At 42.0% G+C, this 18,484-nt stretch overlaps 1 protein-coding gene across 6 annotated transcripts in view; it reads left to right on the top strand.

Moving 5' to 3' along the window:
* The window catches only part of MLLT3 (MLLT3 super elongation complex subunit), a 259,467-nt gene extending 241,948 nt beyond the window's left edge, over positions 1–17,519 (top strand). For 2 of the 6 annotated variants that reach the window (XM_036331263.1, XM_036331264.1), the window contains exons 9-11: positions 6,016–6,087; positions 7,331–7,402; positions 14,689–17,518. In XM_036331263.1, coding sequence (XP_036187156.1) covers positions 6,016–6,087; positions 7,331–7,402; positions 14,689–14,820 — 276 coding nt within the window. In that variant the 3' untranslated portion in view covers positions 14,821–17,518. Of the gene's footprint in view, positions 1–6,015; positions 6,088–7,330; positions 7,403–14,688 lie in introns of all 6 variants that reach the window. The other 4 variants (XM_036331266.1, XM_036331268.1, XM_036331265.1 and 1 more) reach the window with 3 other exon arrangements.
* Positions 17,520–18,484: the final 965 nt, after the last annotated feature.

Here is an 18,484-nt window from a genome sequence, read left to right as displayed (position 1 = left end):
AAGAAGGAAAGGGTTGGTGACAAAAATGCTGCCCCTTTACTCTTGATTTCTATATATTCTTGATTTCTATATATTTTCCCCCTTTACAGTAAGTAAGCGACTTAATGAATTAGGGAGATAGGACCTGTGGACTAATATAAAGCCTGGTTCTTTCTTTTACTATCTGACAGTAGTTTACTGGTGGGAAATTAACTTTAACTGTGGATCCTTGGTTTCCTCATCTGTACACGGGGATGTTAATACCCACCTTGCTGGTTATTAGGAGGATGAGAAATAATACATGTGAAGAGCACCAGGTAGTACCCATAAACTACCTGGCACTCAGTTTGATGGCAGAGGTTTGTTACTCTACGTGCTCTGCCTCTGTGTGCTTATCCAGGAAAAGAGCACCATCACTTGGGAGTGTATGTTTGTTAATAAAGTGCACAGTAAATAATGGTCATTATCCTTGTTGTTACAATTGAGCTAAAGGAAAGCTTATTAATTTGATAGTTTACTCAGAATACAACTGTTTGGATAAGGTCTAGGCAGGACTTTTGAAAGCTATGATGAAGAGCTTTTCTTAAATGATTAAGATTGGGATATTTTAAGTGCTTACTAATATAAACTATTTCCAAAAAAATCATGAATATTGTAAAAGCCTCATTGTGCATTGAGTTGATAACTCTCATTACCGAAGCTTATCCTTGTCTCTTTGTGTAGATTCTCAGTGACCTCTCCAATAATTGCTTAATGCAAGTTACCGTGTGAATATTATTACTTTGAAAATGAAAGAGCTGCATTTTCCTAAGATTATTCTGTTTCACAGGTGTCCTACAATTTCAAATGGCCTTGCCCTTGAATTTGGATCTTTGTTTTGTTAGGAAAATGTCATTTTCCAGCTGAAGACTTTTTCTTTTTGACTTTTGTGTGAAGCATAAGCAAAGATCTCCTAAAATGTAAAATTCCTCGTTTATAATGTTTCTCTACATCTTAAAGCCCTCATGTTTAAGTAGGAATAATATCAGTGATCTTTACCTCACCAGCTCCAGTTCAGCTGCTGTTTCTTTGTGTCCTCCATATGAGTGCAAGCCCTACCTCAGCATCTGTTACAGACAGGCTATCAAGGAGTTAGCGCGTTCTTATTCGTACCCTACTCCCTATAGTTCACGCATTTCCCCATCTCCAGTGCCAGCCAAGCCCAGGGCCCACCAGCTTTCGCCTCTGACCTGGCTGCCCAGCACCACAAGTGAAGCATCTTCAGGGGAAGTGAAGACTCAGGGCATAACCATCATCACCAACCAGTCGGCTAACTGGATAACATGGAATTCTTTTCTAAACTTGTGCTTCAGCATGAGCTGACACAACAGTAGAATTTGAACCTTGAATATGTTTTTACATGCAATTTAATCTTACTTAGCTCCCATGTGTGGTGTAGTAGACTCAGGCTGTTTCACAGGCTGCGGCGGCAGCAATGCCAGGAGCGAAGGACATTCGTTCTGCTTTCCTGCCCTCACGAGGCCCCTTCAGCATCTTTCCCAGTCAGGGTTAAGTCTGTGCTTGCTAAATAAGTGCAGCTCCAACAAGTCCCTCTCTTGCCTTTCAAACCTAATAGCCGCCCCTACACCCTACCTGGATGGGCAGCCTTGAGCTGAGCCTGGCTTCAGTGAAAGGTCTGAATTCTTCATCACACTGCTCCCTTTTTTTTTTTTTTGCAACCTGTCTAGCAAAACAAGAACAAAAATGAATAGAATCATTTATCTCGAGAGGGTAAGAATTACTTTATCCGATTAAACAGCATACCACTGGCTCCTTGGCATATGTTTATTCAACAATTGTAGCTTCACACATGTGAATCATCAATCTGTCAGGAATACTCAGTTATATGTCACTTTCTCCGTGCGCTTATAAGCATAATAAGAAAGTCCATATGCTTTCACTTTTCGCTAGTCGGGGCTAGAAAAATACACATACCACAAGATGGCCCTCCTTGGAGCCATCTCTTGGAGCTGAGAGCGAGGAAAGCTTTTTAAAACTTGGTGTAATATTGTTTCTTAACCCCTCAAATCACCCGCAGTGGGCCAGGTGTGATGCTGTCCCTTTAAATCAGTGTCCTAGAACTTTGTAAAAACTTTCTAGTCTTCTTACCCGTCTTCCTTAATTCCTCTCACCTCAGAAGTAAAATAGTAAACAATTCTTAAACATCTAAAAGTCTGTAAATTTCACCCTGGAATGTCTTTTCAGCCTTATATTTGAGTGTGGGGGTGTGATTCACTGAGGTTTCACATCAAATAAAATAGACAGGAACATACTGGGAAGGCTTAACTGAACTAGGACAACTCAGTTGCCTTCTTTCATGCCCCTTCGCTATTCTCTGCACATGGATAATGACCGCTCGGGTTTCTGTAAATTAGCAGGCAACGAACGCGGAGTTTTCCTTACCCTTCCTCAAAATCTCCCAGGGCTGAAGGAAGAAGGAAAGTGCTAATTGAGTCAAACATTTTCTAACTGTTGGGGGAAAAAGTGGACAGAGAGACAGTCACATGTCAACAAAGCAAGTAATTAACCCGAGTATTGTTAGGAGCAGCTAGAGATCGTTAGCATGAATGCCCTGTCAGCAGAGGATCCATCTGCTGAATAAATTGAGTTGTCAATCCTCACAAAGGGATACAGAAAATAATAATCATCCTGAAATTTTAATTCTCAAGCCGTGTCCTCAGATTAAGGATAGAAGCGCAACTAACCAGAGTTCTATTTTCAGACACTGCCCTGTGTATAAATATGACGCATCTCCCAAGTCTGGGCGGCTGTTCCCTCAGTACAACTTCATAGGAAATCGTAGCGAATGCTGTGCTGTTCGAACTGGAGATGGTTTTGTGTGTATGTGTGTGGTTTTGTTTGTTTATTTGTTTGTTTTACTTCAAACCTTCCTTATGTGAATTTCAAACAAAAGCAAGGTTCCAGATCCTTTTTGGCTGAAAGTACGGACGGGCAGGAGGCGAGAGGGGCCTTGAAAGAAAGAAGTGATCCATGGGACCTGAGTTAATATTCAGAATATCATAAATCACCTATGCGCCTGCAAGGCACATTGAATGAAATTAAAGAGTCTCTCCAGTTAGACTGGTTTGAAATAAGCCCGTGGAAGACAAGGTGCTGTACTTTTACATTCTGGAGTCATTTCCTCAAAGATAAGAAATGATCATAAATAAAACAATTGTCTACAGCGTGGCTCAGCTCCCTCAGAGTGAGGTTTTGACAAAGCTGTTTATTTTGGGGCAGGGAGAGATCAAAGGAGGAAGATTAACTGAGGCCTCTCTGGGCAGCCACTCAGTAACTTGAGGCGGATCACTGACACCCGGAGCTTTTGTTCCTGCCACTGCAGCTTCAGAAGAAAGAAACTAGGATTTCAATGTAGCTTGGCCTTCTGTGCTGTCGCACTTTCGGAATGTGCAGGGTGGGACTTCGGGCCTCACAATGTCCTGTGTGTTTTCTGCTTTGAAGAGGAGGTGGTAGAACTCTCCAAGCCTAGTGAGCAAAGTTCCGTTGCAAATATACTTTCTCAGTCCCTTTGACCCCAAGGGTGCTGTAAGTTGGGGATGGAGGGGGAATGGGCAGGGTGGGATATGGGAACAAAATTCAGTTTTCTAATGCACCAGGCAGGCAGGCAGGCACTGGTTCTTTCTCTTGACTGGAATCGCAGCAGATTGCCTCTGCGGCTTTGCCCAGCCCTGTATCTGAGTTGGCGAGGAGTGCCATCTACTGACCTACTTACTCCTAGGTCTCTGAGCTGGAGTTTTCCCCGTGGGGTCTCATTTCCAACAACAATAGAGAGAAGGAAATTCTGAATGTGGTGGAGTGTTTGGTTTCCTTTACAGTGGACCATGTTTTTTTTTAAAAAAAAACAAAACCCTGCTTCTGCTGCTAAGGAATTTCCTTGTATTGCCAACAGGACTGTACTAGTATGTTAAGTCAGTCTGGTCATCTGCTTATCTTAATGTTAAAAACGAATGAAGGTAATTCTTAGGAAAGACTCTGCTAGAAAGAGGCTCACTTCTTACCCATGCATTATTCTAAATTCAAAGGAAATATATACCCTTCTAGAAGTATTTGGTCTTTCCTAGAATGTCATGGTCCTATCCCCAAAAGGTGAAATGTTTAGTAGTATAAAATTTTACAGCTGAATGGGAATCTGGACATTATCTTGTTCACTCTGTCATTTCATCTCGTTTTGGTTTTTTTTGAGGCCCCAAAAATGTTAAATGAAAGGGCTAGGACCTGAACTTAGGTTTCTGAGCCCAATCAGGGCTCTTTCAAATACAAATTAAAAGTGGACTCATTTAAAAATTTCCTTTGTGTTATGGAATGTGGAAGACCTTTGAATGGGACTGTGATGTGTGTGTGTGTGTGTGTGTGTGTGTGTGAAAGCAGAGAATGGATAAAGAGAAGAGCAATACGAATATGAAACTTCTTAAATATGCTTTATTTGGTATTTTCCTCCTTAATAGTTTTATATTATAACAGCTCACTTGATAATGAGGTCATAATGAAAAAGACAAATTACTTTGCTTTTTATGTTTATACTAGAGGCCCGGTGCACAAGATTTGTGCACTGGGGGCAGGGGGTCCAACTGCCGGCTTAGGCATGGGGAGCGGGCCTAAGCTGGCAGTTGGACATTCTTAGTGCTCCTATAGAAGTGGGAGAGGCTCCCGCCACCACTGCTGTGCTCGCCAGGCATGAGCCCAGCTTCTGGGCTTCTGGCTGAGCGGCGCTCCCCCTGTGGGAGTGCACTGACAACCAGGGGCCTGCTCCTGTGTTGAGCATCTGTCCCCTGGTGGTCAGTGCATGTCATAGCGACCAATGGTTCCTCCGCTCGGTCAATTTGCATATTAGCCTTTTATTATATAGGATACATTTGTTAACACTCAACAGTAAATTCAGTGATTTTTAGCCATTTTAAGCAAGAGTCATTAAAAAATATATTCTTTATAATCTTCAGTTTTGCAGATTCTAAGAAATCAATTGTATTTATTAAATAATAATTTGGTTTTTCTTAATTGGAAACCTAGCTTTCCAGAGAAGCTTATGAACAGTATGCAAAACAACTGTTGCCTAAGCTGTAATTGGTTCACCTGAAAGGCAGGGCACCTGGTATTTTATCATGGGTAAAGACATTATTTCTTGAAACACAGAAGATAGTCCTGGCTTTTTATTTCTTGAGTTGGAGGATCCCAAGTTGGAAACAGCCAGTGTCACTGATGACCATCTTTATTTCCAAAGCTGCATCAACTTAGTGGATACGAGTAATTTTTTTTTTTAAATCCTCACCCAAGAGTATGTTTAGTTAGAGAGGGAGGGAGGGAGGGAGGGAGGAGAGAGAGAGAGAGAGAGAGAGAGAGAGAGAGAGAGAGAGAGAGAGAGAGATATCGGTTGCCTGCCTCCCATACATGCCTTAACCAGGGATCGAACCCACAACCTGGTATATGCCCTGACTGGGAATTGACTGGGAAAGGACCTGCAACCTTTTGGTGTACAGGACGATGCTCCAACTGAGCCCTCACCCAAGGCAATATGAGTAATATTTAGAATATGAAAGTCAGGTACTAAAAAGGGCATTTGAAATTTTGTTTTATCATCTCTAACGTACGGAGCACTGGTAGTCACACTGAAACTGCAGAATGAATAAGAAAAAATTCTTGCCCAAGGGAACTGTAATCCAGTAGGACTCAGCTGCCGTGCATGTGTGTGTGTGTGTGTTGTCACAAAGCAGCGGCCTTGGAAGCTGCGATCAATTTCCTTATTGTCAACTTAAAAAAAAAAAAATCTCTATTGCCCTGACTCAGCATTTTAGATGTAAGTAATTCATTTTCCCAGAAAAAGTAATATTAGAAGAGAAGAAAAAAATGTATAGAGGAGAAATGCTATTTGGAAAATGATGTTATCCTGTGACATTTCATCCATAAGTGCCTTTGTTCGGGTGGCTGGTTAACTAAGAAGTGCTTGAAATCAAATTTAACAGTGTTCTCTTGGATCCCTAGATTCTTGAAGTGAAAAGTCCAATAAAGCAAAGCAAATCAGATAAGCAGATAAAGAATGGCGAATGTGACAAGGTAGGTTTCCAGTGCGTTCTCCAAGTGCCACAGCACTGACATGTCCTGTTTCTTTGTGTTTCCCTGGATCTTTTTGTGCTGGTTCGCCTCTCATTGTCTTCATCAGAAGTGCCTGAGAGTAGTTCACTTTTTTAAAAAAAAAATTATTTTTAAGCATATTTCAATTATTTTTTAATTTAAATTTTTTATTGTTGCCACTATTTCCCACCTCCACCCAGCCCCTCCCCCTTGAGAGTAGTTTCTTTCCGAATCTTCCTGCTACCTCCAGTATTAAGGTTGGCCTTGTGCTACTGTTTGCCCTGATGCCTACATTGCCCAGGGATTTCAGGCCCATTGGATTGGGTGGTAAGAGACTTGTGGTGGAGGTAGAAGGTGAAGGAAGCTCAGACGTAGGTGAGCAGGACCTCTGAGCCTCATGCAGTGTGCAGTGTGCTTTCCTCGAGTGCACATCATGCATCTGAAATCTGACTGCAAGACCTACTGGGGCTGGTGTCCCAGTGTGGGCAGGGTCCTAACATGCTCTGCAGGGTCAGGACAGGCCTGTCTGATGCTTCCCAGACCTTTCCTTCACCTTCATTGCAAATGGTGGTAGGAACTCCCATGCAGCTATGCTAACAGAGACCCATGGGTCTGAGCATCTGGAAGGAGAGGTCGCCTCTGCTTTTCCAGGGAGCTCTGGACACTTCACATGCTCATTTTGATCTATATTTTTCATAGACATTCTTCTGCACTTTCACTTGCTATTCACTAGCAATGTTGGATATGCTAGATAACCGGGCAGGCTTTTTTTATATTTTTATTTTAAGAATTTGCCCTGACATAATTGGTAATGTGCATGGGTCCTTCCATGTTCAAACTTGGACTTTTTTTCCTAGTTAAGAAGCTTTTAAGATAGAAGACTTTTTTTTTTGAATGAAAGTGGACTGATAACTTGCAATTTATTGAAGAGTTCCCCTTCTCTCTGTAGAGGCATTGTTGTGAATAGGTGAGGCTGTTCACTGAATCTCATTGAGAGAATACAAGTGCAAGAATTGCTCCTTTGTAAACAGCTGGTTTGAAAACAATAATAGTTGACCAAGAAAGACTTGGTCTGCAAAGGCCTTGGGCATGGAGACCATACAGCGTGGGTGGGGGTAGGATGGGAACCTCCAGTCGCTGCTTGTCTGTTCTTACTGATTTTTTTCTCTTCTTTTTGAACTGCTTCATAACATGTGTGTTCCTTGGGGGTACTCTTCTCTTTCAGGCATACCTAGATGAGCTGGTAGAGCTTCACAGAAGGTTAATGACGTTGAGGGAAAGACACATTCTGCAGCAGGTGAGAACTGCTTTTAAGCACAACCCTTTCCAGAAGCCTCAAGGCCTGGTTTGTCCTGGGTTATCGCAATAGCACCTGGAGGCCACACCAGCCCCACACTCTCAGAACCGGGCTGATGCCACCTGCCAAAGTACAGATGACCCTTGAGCAACACCAGTTTGAATTGCACCGTTTCACTTACATGGGGATAGTTTTCAATGAATATACAGTCGGCCCTTTGGGTCAACCAGCTGCAGATCAAAGACAGCATTTTCAATCTGCAATTGGGAATCTGCATATGCGGACAGTTGACTGTATGCAAGGTTCTGCACCATTTTATATGAGGGACTTGAGCATCTGAGAATTTGGGTATCCACAGGGAGTCCTGGATCCAAATTCCTGCAAGATACTAAGGGACTGGTTAAGCTTTTGGAGAGTCACATATTATATGTGGATATTCAACTGTGCAGGGGAGGGGGGTACCTCTGGCCCCTGCACTGTTCAAGGTTCAACTGTATTTTGAGGGCTGCTCACTTTTGAGGCCTCCTGCATGTCTGCTTTGGAGCAGTGATGACCTCCCCTCCCTGGTGCTGTGGGCAGTGAGGACTGGGCACATGTAGAGGGGCTGATGCTGTGCTGTGGGCTGAGGGGAGTGATAGTAGGGATATAGAAACCTGTGGGGCCAGGCTTCTGGTTTCATGGGAAAACAGTGATAAGAACTTGAGTCAAGTGTTGTAAACATTTGTGATTCAATTTAGTAACCTTTTGCCAATGCTGTTCTAAGGAAAATAAATATTTCCCTCATTTCTCTTATCTTGTACAACATACATTCTATTATTATGAACTCAACTGTGGAATACTTGTAGAGTGAGGAAACTTCTATGAGTACAATTTGATGTGTTGAGAAGATAAAAAGGGTGTTTTTCAGTTTCCATACAGTTACATGTGTCCCTTGCATGAACAGTGGCTATTTGATAAAATATTTTTTCTTTAACACCCAAAGAGAAAGTTGTGTTCTGAATTCCAGGGTGGGTTTTTAGATTATTTCACTGTTTAATTTTTTTTTCTTACCACTTTCAAATGACTTGAAGTTAGTACTTAATCTACCCCAGCTGTGTGTGTTGGTGTTTTCTTTAAACGTCAAATGGCTGATGGTAACATTTATATTCTGTGTACGTTTTTGCTTAAATCTATAAATACTCTCAGACTTGCCAAGTTCCCTGATTGGTCTGATAAGCTTTTAACCTTTCTAGAGTTTCAGATTTGAACAAAAGACTACAGACCTAGGATTCTTAATTGGGTATAAGTTGCATTTCCGTTTAAGTGAGTATGGATAGGGGAGCAGGAGTTCAATGGCTTACCCTGAGACTTTGCTAATACTTGTCTTCAATTCTCTTCCATAGAACCAACAGTTGTTCAGCCTGCCATTTACCAATTATTTGGGGCTAATTGACTGGATGGTGATGGTAACTCTGTTAGCTGATTTCCCTATCCCTTCCCAAATGCCAGCTCTGAACCACTGCACAGCAGTTATCCAATAAAGTTATTAATGTGCCAGTGAGACCCCAATAGTTAGTCTCTCGGGAGAGTGAGACAGATGTTGGACAGGGTTGGGACACCTTTTACAAAGGAAGCCCAGCCATGCGTCGAGGATACGAGGTCGTTGGGCACAGTCTTACCTTGGGGTGTCACTGGCCTTCCCAATTTCACATTGTCCTTTATTTTGACCTTTGAAAGAATTCTGAGGGAAGATGGCTTACGTGAGACTTCCCTCGAAGTGGATTATTTTAGTGTTCTGGAGAGAGAGAGAGTGATCTCTATGAATTTTTAACCTGGCATAAAGGCACTCGGGGCCGCACAGCGTTTCACCCTAATTGCATTCCCAGGCTGCTTGAAAGCTCGCCGTCTTTGGCCTTTTGCCTTGTAGTGCAGCTGAGGCTTGTGATTATGATACCATGATGCATGTCCTGTCACGGTTTACTGCTTAATTAATTCCTATTGTAAAACCGAGTGCATGGAGGACTAAGCTACTCTCCACCTTGAGAGCTGCTCACGCTGTGGAATGCGTTCCAAAGGCGTCGTGTTGTCCGCCACGCAGACCGGACGCCTGAGACCATTTCTAGAGCGCCCAGATCGCATCCTGCATCTTTTCCTGCTAAATGCATTGACTCCACTCTGTTGCTTTTGTTTGGCTCACAGAAGGTGATTAATATCATTGTCTTAGTCTGGGGGCAAGCAGTGCTGGTGCCCAACAGCTGGTTTAATGAACAGAAAGCCTTGCATTAAGAGGGCTCTGTTCTTCAGCCACTTTCCCATGAGGTAAAAGACCAGTACAGGGGGTACAGTGAAACCCAGAGATGTCAGTGACAGCACTGACTAATAATTGAGTTCTTCTTCAAACCACATGCTCGACGTTTATTTGGAAACGGAGATTGAGCACTTCTCAACTCCTCAGCAGTTCAGCTCTGAGCCTGGATTTGCGTCCTACGTGGGAGGAATAAAGCTCCGAGGAAAACCAGGGCTTCCTTAGATCAGCAATTTAGATAACAGCTCTTATACTTTTAGAAATAACTTCAGGGGTATGGGGATGAACGGGGAGGCGAGTGTTCCCTCTAACAACATGGAGAGCCCTCGCTGAGGAAGTTCTGCTGGAAAGGATTCCTCTCCCTCCTGGGAAATCGCCTGCCGTGCTTTAGGATCCCCTGTAGATCAGAGGCTGGTGGCCTGCCAGTGATCCGAGGTAGGGCACACATTGTCCCAGGGCAAGACAGCGTTCTGCAGCCCATAGCCACGTCATTCTGCAGGAAGACTAGCTTATCCCAGCCAGACCCCACTCGAGGCAGATGCAGTTAAAGCCAAGTCTGTTTACTACTTCCCACTCATTCAAGAGGCTGCTTCGGGTAGAAAGAACCTTGGTTTTTTAAAAAAATAGAATCAGACTAAACATAATGCTTCTACCTTTTTATAATGAAAAACCAGGGTTGGGGGAAAGGAGTCATCAATTTAACAAGTGGATCTTCCCTGTTTAAAAAAACAACAAAACAAAAACCAGCCAGTGTGGTACCCCCTAAAGGCTGACATGGCAGGAAATAATCCATCACCAGTGTTTTCACAACAACTATCATCTGAAGAATGAGTTAAGCAGTTTACATACTCATCCACTTCCCACGCGGACCCTATGCCCTTGCCTGCTTTCTTATCTGTGGTCACTCTCTCTTTATTATTATTACTTGGAGAGACATTTATTACTGTGGTGTGATGCAGGGCACTGACACCAAGGTGGGGCCATCTGCACTGGCAGAGTGGTACCCTGCGGGGACTGACAGGGTGTTGTTAGGCTTGTGGATTGTGTCATTGGAGTAACGAGGGTGAATGCTGTGTTTCTGATGTTCTAACTATCAGGATTTCAGGAAAGGAGCCCACAGTTATTTTTTGTTTATGAAGGCTTTACTTAATTGAGGACGTGGGTACATGCTCTAATAACTCAGTTCATTAATGCCATTCCCTTTGGCAAATAGTTCCGACACTCCAACTGCCGCCACTCCTGCTTTTAGGCCGTCTCTGCATCTGCCTTGATGTATTCTTATAGGCGCCCATAAAAATGTGAGCTCCTTTAGTGAGAGTGATCAGTTCCCCTTTATATCTTTGTGTGTTTATGGCCGCAGGCGGGTGGGATGTGCTGGTTCTGGAGGATGTAGAAAGACGGTGATGGAAGCTCTGGAAACTTATGAGATATTACAATACCTGTGAGATTACTAAGCTGAATTTCTAGTGGGAAAACATGTCTATTTGCTTTAAAATCAAGTGACTTTTTCTAAAAGGTATTTTTCTCTGTTTTCTATTTATGAAGTAACTAAAGGCCTGGTGCATGAAATTCGTGCACTGGGGGAGGGGTGGGGTGTCCCTCTGCCCAGCCTGCACCCTCTCCAATCTGGGACCCCTCGGACATCCCTCTCACAACCTGGGACTGCTGGCTCCCAACCACTTGCCTGCCTGTCTGCCTGATTGCCCCTAACTGCTGCTGCCTGCCAGCCTGATAGCTCCCTAACCACTCCCCTGCCAGCCTGATTGATACCTAACAGCTCTCCTGTTGGCCCAATTGCCCCCAAATGCCCTCCCCTGCCAGCCCGATCACCCCCAACTACCCTCCCCTGCCGGCCTGGTCGCCCCTAACTGCCCTCCCCTGCAGGCCTGGTCGCCCCCACCTGCCTTCCCCTGCTGGCCTGGTCACCCCCAACTGCCCTCCCCTGCCGGCCTGGTCACCCCCAACTGCCCTCCCCTGCTGGCCATCTTGTGGTGGCCATCTTGTGACCACATGGTGGTGGCCATCTTGTGTGAGGGCGTGATGGTCAATTTCATATTACCTCTTTATTATATAAGATTAGTGAGCAGCTATGTTGAGTCACAGAGAACTATTTTCTTTTTCTAAAAATTTTTTTAATTGATTTTGGAGAGAGAGGGAGAGAAAAACATCGATTGGCTGCCTCCTGCAAGCCCCCTACTGGGGATCAAGCCTACAACCCAGGCATGTGCCCTGACTTGGAATCAAACCAGCGACCTCTGAGTGCATGGAAGGATAGTCGACCCACTGGGCCACACCAGCCAGGGGAAATCTAGTTTCTTAAAATTAGCTTTTTAAGGTACCTGTCATTTTCAAGGGACTTCCTTAACCCTTCCTTTTAGTTCGCCATTCAGCTCATTTCCTTCACTTACCATTCTCCCTGCTTTCTTCCCTTCCCCTGCAAAGTTTTCTTATAAGTATTTTTTAAAAATCTAAGTATGTCTTCTCTGAGTTTAAATTCTGGCATTTTCCCTGCCTCATCTGTTTTAGTGCTAATGGGATGGCTAACAGTCAATGAGAGGAATAGGAAAAAAACACTGGGTCTGGTGATTCATGTGCCATGTAGTTACTTCCAGATAATTAAGGATAAGTTTATATTTATATGGTATTCGTAGTTATGCCGCTCTGGTCTGTGTAGCAATTTACACTTTATACAGAAGCTTCACTTACCATATCTCCTTTGATCCTCTGCGCAACACTGTATGCTGGTAGGTTAGCTGGCATTGCCCGCATTTTACAGGTGAGGAAACTGAGGCTCAGAGGTTAGAACGCCCCATCCAGTGCTGCTCAAGTAGTGAGCAGAGTCAGAGCTCAATATGCCAAATTCAGGACTCTCCATCCTTAATGCTTTGTCCCTTACCTACTGGCCTGCTAGTTGGGGAGATGAGTCACACTCTGGAATAATTGTCTTTTGCCTCTATTGTATCCATTGAAAGGCAATTTGTTTCTATGGAAGTTTACACGTTTTCACTAGCTCTCTAATATTTCTACACAATGGAGCATAACAGATAATTTGCTCGGGAAAGTACTCTTAAATCAATCGATGTTAAATATATACTAAGTATTTGACTGCTTTGAAAGGTTTGTGTGTGGGGGCATAGCTGGGTGTGTGTCTATGTATGTATACAGATGTGTATGTGTGTGACTTATCCAAAGTTCTATAACTATTTTAAAAATGATGGTCCTTTTTGGATAATCTAGTGTTAATAATAAGATTTTGCTTGATAAATTCTTATGTGACTATAGTAATTTAACCATAATTGGGAATACCCCTTTTAATAATCTCTTGATGCATGTAATAGAACCCTAGGCCCAGTGGTTTAAGCAAGTAAGGCTCCTTCTCCACCTTAAACCCATAATAACAGCCCTGGACGTAGGTACTTTATGGTCAGTGTGGTGGCTTAAAAGATGCCACTGAAGATACGGGCTCCTTGCCATCCTGCTCTGACACCCTTCCCGTCTTGCATTCATCCTCTTGAGGGAACAGAGCCACGACACTTCCAGGATCGCATCTTCGTTCCAGACAGGCAGAGGGCAGAGGCCATACCCTTTACTAAAATTTTCCTGAAAGCCCAGTGATTTCTGAACAATGAATTTAAATAGCAGTATCAGCCAAGTGCCGGGGGGGAATGGTGGTGGTGGTGGTGGTGGGGGGGGGGGGGGCAGGCGTTGTAGCTGGGTGTGTCACCACTCCCAGAAAATCAAGCTTCTGTAAGTAAAGAAGAAGGGAATTGGGTAGGCAGTTTGCTATGTATGTCATGGGTTTGCAGTGGGAGTAACTTGTGTTATTGTTAAGCCAATAGTTATATCTGTAAAAATAGTTTCAGAGGTTGAATAAGGCAATCACAGCCAGGTCTGGAGTTGTGTAGCAATTGGAGGAGGCTCGATAGGTCTTTCTGAAAGCTGGAGCCAATGCAATAAGAAATGAGGTATAACTATTCCAAACGGAAGACGTAGGCATTCTTTCTTTCTCTCGTAAATAGCTATCACCCCCAAAAACTCAAGGGAATCAACGAGCATGACTATAAATAATAAATGTAGACTTTTATTCATTTTTATTGAAATATAATACAATGTACAGCTATGTGAATTTTAACAAAGTGAGTGCATCTTTTATAACCATCACCCAAACCAACCAACAAAACAGTTCCAGAAGGCTCTCATAAGCCTCCTTCCAGTCACTCCATACCCCTGATCTTCAGGGGGCAGAATTGTAGATGGCTTCCATGTTTTTCTTTGTGGGTTCTTGTATTTTCTAAAAGTTCAGCAGTAATGTAATCAGAAACAAAAATGTTCATTGTATATATGTGTGGATACAGGTGTGCATGTTGTGTGTATAGTTTTTATTTTATTTTTTTTATTGATTTTAGAAAGAGGAAGAGAGAGAGAGAGAGAAAGAGATGTGAGAGAGAAACATCTATCAGTTGCCCCCAGACCAAGAATCAAACCCACAACCTGGGTATGTGCTCTGACCAAGAATAGAACCCTAGACCTTTCGGTGTTCTGGATAATGCTCCAACCAACTGAGCCACACTGTATACTTTTTTAAAAAAATAAAGGAGCTTTGTTATTTCTAGGCTGGAATTTCCATACATCTAGTAGGTACAATCACTGTCCATTGAATCAGTTACTAATTTTTAAAGGGGTCTTTAAATTCTATCTTTCCCTCACAACCTACTCCTATTCTCACCCCTATAATAAAATAATCTGCTGATTACTTGAAAGCATGAATCAGTTTAAAGGATATGAATGATGAGAACAGGTAATCTTCTCTCACTCAGAATTTCAAAGGGTTCATATTCCTTTGGCTTACAAATTGGCTAAGGGACACTTTGGTGCCATTAACAGCATAGGACCTTCTTACTATATTTGTCAAATGTTCCGTATTGATCCCCTCCACCTCTCTGTATTTGCCTTTTAATGTCCATTTCTTACTGCCCAAACTTTTTCTTCTTTATTCCTCTAGATTGTGAACCTTATAGAAGAAACTGGACACTTTCACATCACAAACACAACATTTGATTTTGACCTTTGCTCGCTGGACAAAACCACAGTCCGTAAACTACAGAGTTACCTGGAAACATCTGGAACATCCTGAGGATACAACAACTGGATGCATCAAAAACTATTGGGGTCTTTTTTTTGGTTGTGATATTTTTTTGTTGTTGTTTATAAGAAAACACTCAGAATGATGCAACCAAAAGGGAAAAAAAAAATAAAAATCAAACAACCTTCAGCTTTATTTTTCTTTAAAGCCAGTCATCATCTCTTGATAAAGGAGAGGTTAAGCAAACCAGCCTCAGCGGACCACTCTTCTCTACAAGGACATCCCCGGGAAGAGTTTGCCTGGATAGCCTTGAAAACAAACAAATCAAACACAACACAAGAAAACTTAAAGAATGTGTATGGTATCATGTATCTCTCTCTGTGGCGGTTCATCCCACAGGACGAATGCATATTCAACACACTGCCTTATTACATAACTGATCTATTTATTATCGCATACAGATATCCTAAAGTCGTTGAGGGAATGACACCACAAGACATTACAAGTACTTGGTCCCGTGGATGCTCTTTCAATGCAGCGCCCTTGCCATCCCAAGCCCAGTGACCTTACTCGTATACCGTGCCACTTTCCAGCAACTTTTTCCAACTCCTTTAACTCGTTGCGGTCTGTATTTTCCACCTTTTGTTTTTCCAGTTCCAGGACACAAACGATCAACTTGGGGTGGGGGGGACCAAATAACCACCCTGATTTTCTTCTTTGTGGTCTTTTTCCTGAAAGTTGGGGCCCAGTCCTTGGCTGTATCCATACAATGATCTTGGACCATGGTAGAAGAAGCACCAAATAGGATCATGACTTGCTGTCTAGCCTTAGTCAATAAACCTGTAGGACTTTTAAACAAAAGTGTACATGTAAACGTCCCGCATCCAGCCTTGTTGAGCTGTCATATCAACATTTGTGTGTCTGTTTTACTGTTATAATATTAGAGGGATATGGAAGTTAAGGCATTCCACAGGTTCGTCATTTTTAAAAGAGGAATTCTGGTTCTGTTTTCTAAAGAAATGTTGTAGAAATTCTTAATTTGGATCTATTTATTAGTAAGAGTTTCGGCTTTCTTCAGCTGCCAGTGTGTTCTTCATCTTTACCATAAAACCTGGAATAAGAGATTTTTGTTTGTTCTCACATGATCCCCTTAGACTCTTTTGTATTTGGAAAATTAAAATCTTCCTTTGGGGGAAATTCTTGGTTATTCTGCCATAACAGATTATGTATGAACTTGTAGATTCAGTGTTTTGATACCTGTTTAGTCACTTGCTTATGTTTCCAGAAGGATTTCTTGTATTGGTGAGAATAAAGATGGTTGGGGAGGGGGGATATTTTTGTTCTTGATGTACCCTGTTTTGAAACTAGAAATCTGTCCTGTGGCATGCAAAAGAAAGCAAATTATTTTTAAAGAAAAAAAAAAAAAACAAAACAAAAGTACTTTTGGCGTCATTATTCCATCCTCTCCATTAATGGAGAAATGCAAAGTGAGAACAGCTCATCTTTCTAGAAACTCAACTGGGAAGAAAAGAAATACTTCTGGATCCAAAGATTCGCTCCCTGGCTCAGCCTTAAGAAAGTCCCTATGTGCTAACAGACCAGTGTGTCCCTTGCTTATTCCCATGCCAGATGCTGTCTTTTCATCCAGAGATTAACTGTTGTCTGTACATAAAATGGTCTTTCCAGACCCATTCTTTTGGACAGTAATGTAAATGCAGGTGGATAATGGAGCTATTTCTGCATTTTAAAAAGGGGATTTTTAAACGTTGTTTCTTTCTATCCAAAAGCACTATTTTTTCCTTTAATAAGTAATACAGCCATGCTTCTTGGCAGTGACTTCTCTGAGGCATCCTCTCTGGGGACAGTGTGTGTTTCCAACAATGTTGTGATGTTTGATGTTTGGCGTGAGCCGTCCTTGAAGCATTTGCTGTCTAGTCCACTCCTCAATGTTTAGGAGAAATTTTGAGTTGTTGTAAACATTAGATGACTGACCAATTACGTGGTTTTAGTTGTGTGTTTTTTGTTTGTTTGTTTTTTGTTTTTGTACCTCACAGGTAAAAGGGGAGGGCAATGCTTATATGGAATTATTTGCAAAATTTAAAACTCTCTTTAAAGTTTCTAACTGCTAGTCCACATTTTCTAATTAAGCCAGAAATGTATGTGGTTTAACTAAAATATCTGTGTAGTTTAACCAGGAATGTACATAGGTAGTTTGGGCCATTTTTATTTTTGTAATGAAATTGTGTGGCAAAAACTATGATTTGGCAATGTAAATATATTTTTGTTCCTTAGGTTACTAACCAAAACACTAGGTAACATAAATGACCAAACAAAAAAGTTAATAAGAAGAGACACTATTACAGTGATAAAATTTAGATGTAAAGTTTAGGTAATAAAGCAAACATCATTGAGATGTAAGTTTATAATTGATAACAAAATTCAGAAAAACCTATCCACCATCCACAACTCATGGAGACAGCAAAATGAGCTTTCTATGAAATTCCAGTAGCATAAGAGTCACATTGTTAACTTTTTAGAAGTTAGACTCTTGCTCTCATCTAATTTATAAGTGCAGAAATAATAAATCCCCTTTCAATTAATTTCAAATAGTTATGCTTCTCTTCAAGTCACCCACTCATTGCTGCCACATTTATATACACATGCCTTTGAAACCTATTAAAAAATGTTTTTGGCACACGTGTATCGTAACAGTGGCTTTAGTTTCTTAAGCACAAAAGAAAAATGGCAGGGTTTAATTTCATATATATATATTTCAAATAAAATTAATTGGGTGAGTGTGAATGTGGTTTGAACCAGACAGAATATGATAAACTTACTTTAAATTTCCCCCCAGTAATTTGAAGGGGCAGGGAATGTATGTACAGGACTTTTCCCCTAATAAATTAGCTTTTGCCTCTGATGTTGCAGCAGACTATGCACGAGAGTGGGTGTTTCTGTCATGGCAGATGGCAGTCATGTCAGCAACAACAATGTTTGCAGTGACTTTGTTTCTTTACCATAATCCACCTCTCTATGTAGACAGCTAGGTATGTCTATATGTGCTGCGGATTGTGTCAAAGTAGGGAAGACCATGAAAACGGAATATCAGGACACTAGAAGAAAAAAAATCATAGGAGCGTGTCCTAAACCTTTTAAAATTGCTAAGCAAATCTCTCTAATCTGAATAATTGTGCACTTTTTTTGTGGAAAGAGCCAATCCATCTGGTTTTCTTCCACCAAAACTGTTTCCGCAGATACCTCCGACAGGCTCAGCTAATCTTCATAAAAGACAGTTCAGACCTGCATACCATTCGAAGCCCTATACACGTTAACGAGTTAACATACGTGTTTAAGAGAGACTTTATTCTTCAATGTTTTAACTCTGCCCTGGTAACAGAGTTGGAGTTCAGTGTTGGAAATGGTCAGTGTTTGTGTTGGTGGCTGGTGTTCACTTTTCTCACTGTGGATGTGATCCGCTCTGGAGTAGTTTTCTGTATGCTCATTACTGTCCCCCTTTAGCATTGTGTGTGTTCATGCGCTGCACTGCACACACACAGACTTTCAACTTGCTTGGACTGTTGCCCTAAAACTCTGACTGTGATATTGAGTCTACAGCTGCAATGAATGTCAATCCCTGCGGTTTAGCCTTGGGCTGGACGTCAGCATCTTTTGACCTCTTGTTTTATATGATGCTTTTTTATCTTGTGGGCACTGC

The sequence above is a fragment of the Myotis myotis genome, unplaced genomic scaffold, assembly GCF_014108235.1.
Source record: "Myotis myotis isolate mMyoMyo1 unplaced genomic scaffold, mMyoMyo1.p scaffold_m19_p_12, whole genome shotgun sequence".
NCBI lineage: Eukaryota > Metazoa > Chordata > Mammalia > Chiroptera > Vespertilionidae > Myotis > Myotis myotis.
The sequence above is the reverse complement of the archived record's forward strand: the minus strand, read 5'-3'. Positions and strand labels throughout refer to the sequence as shown.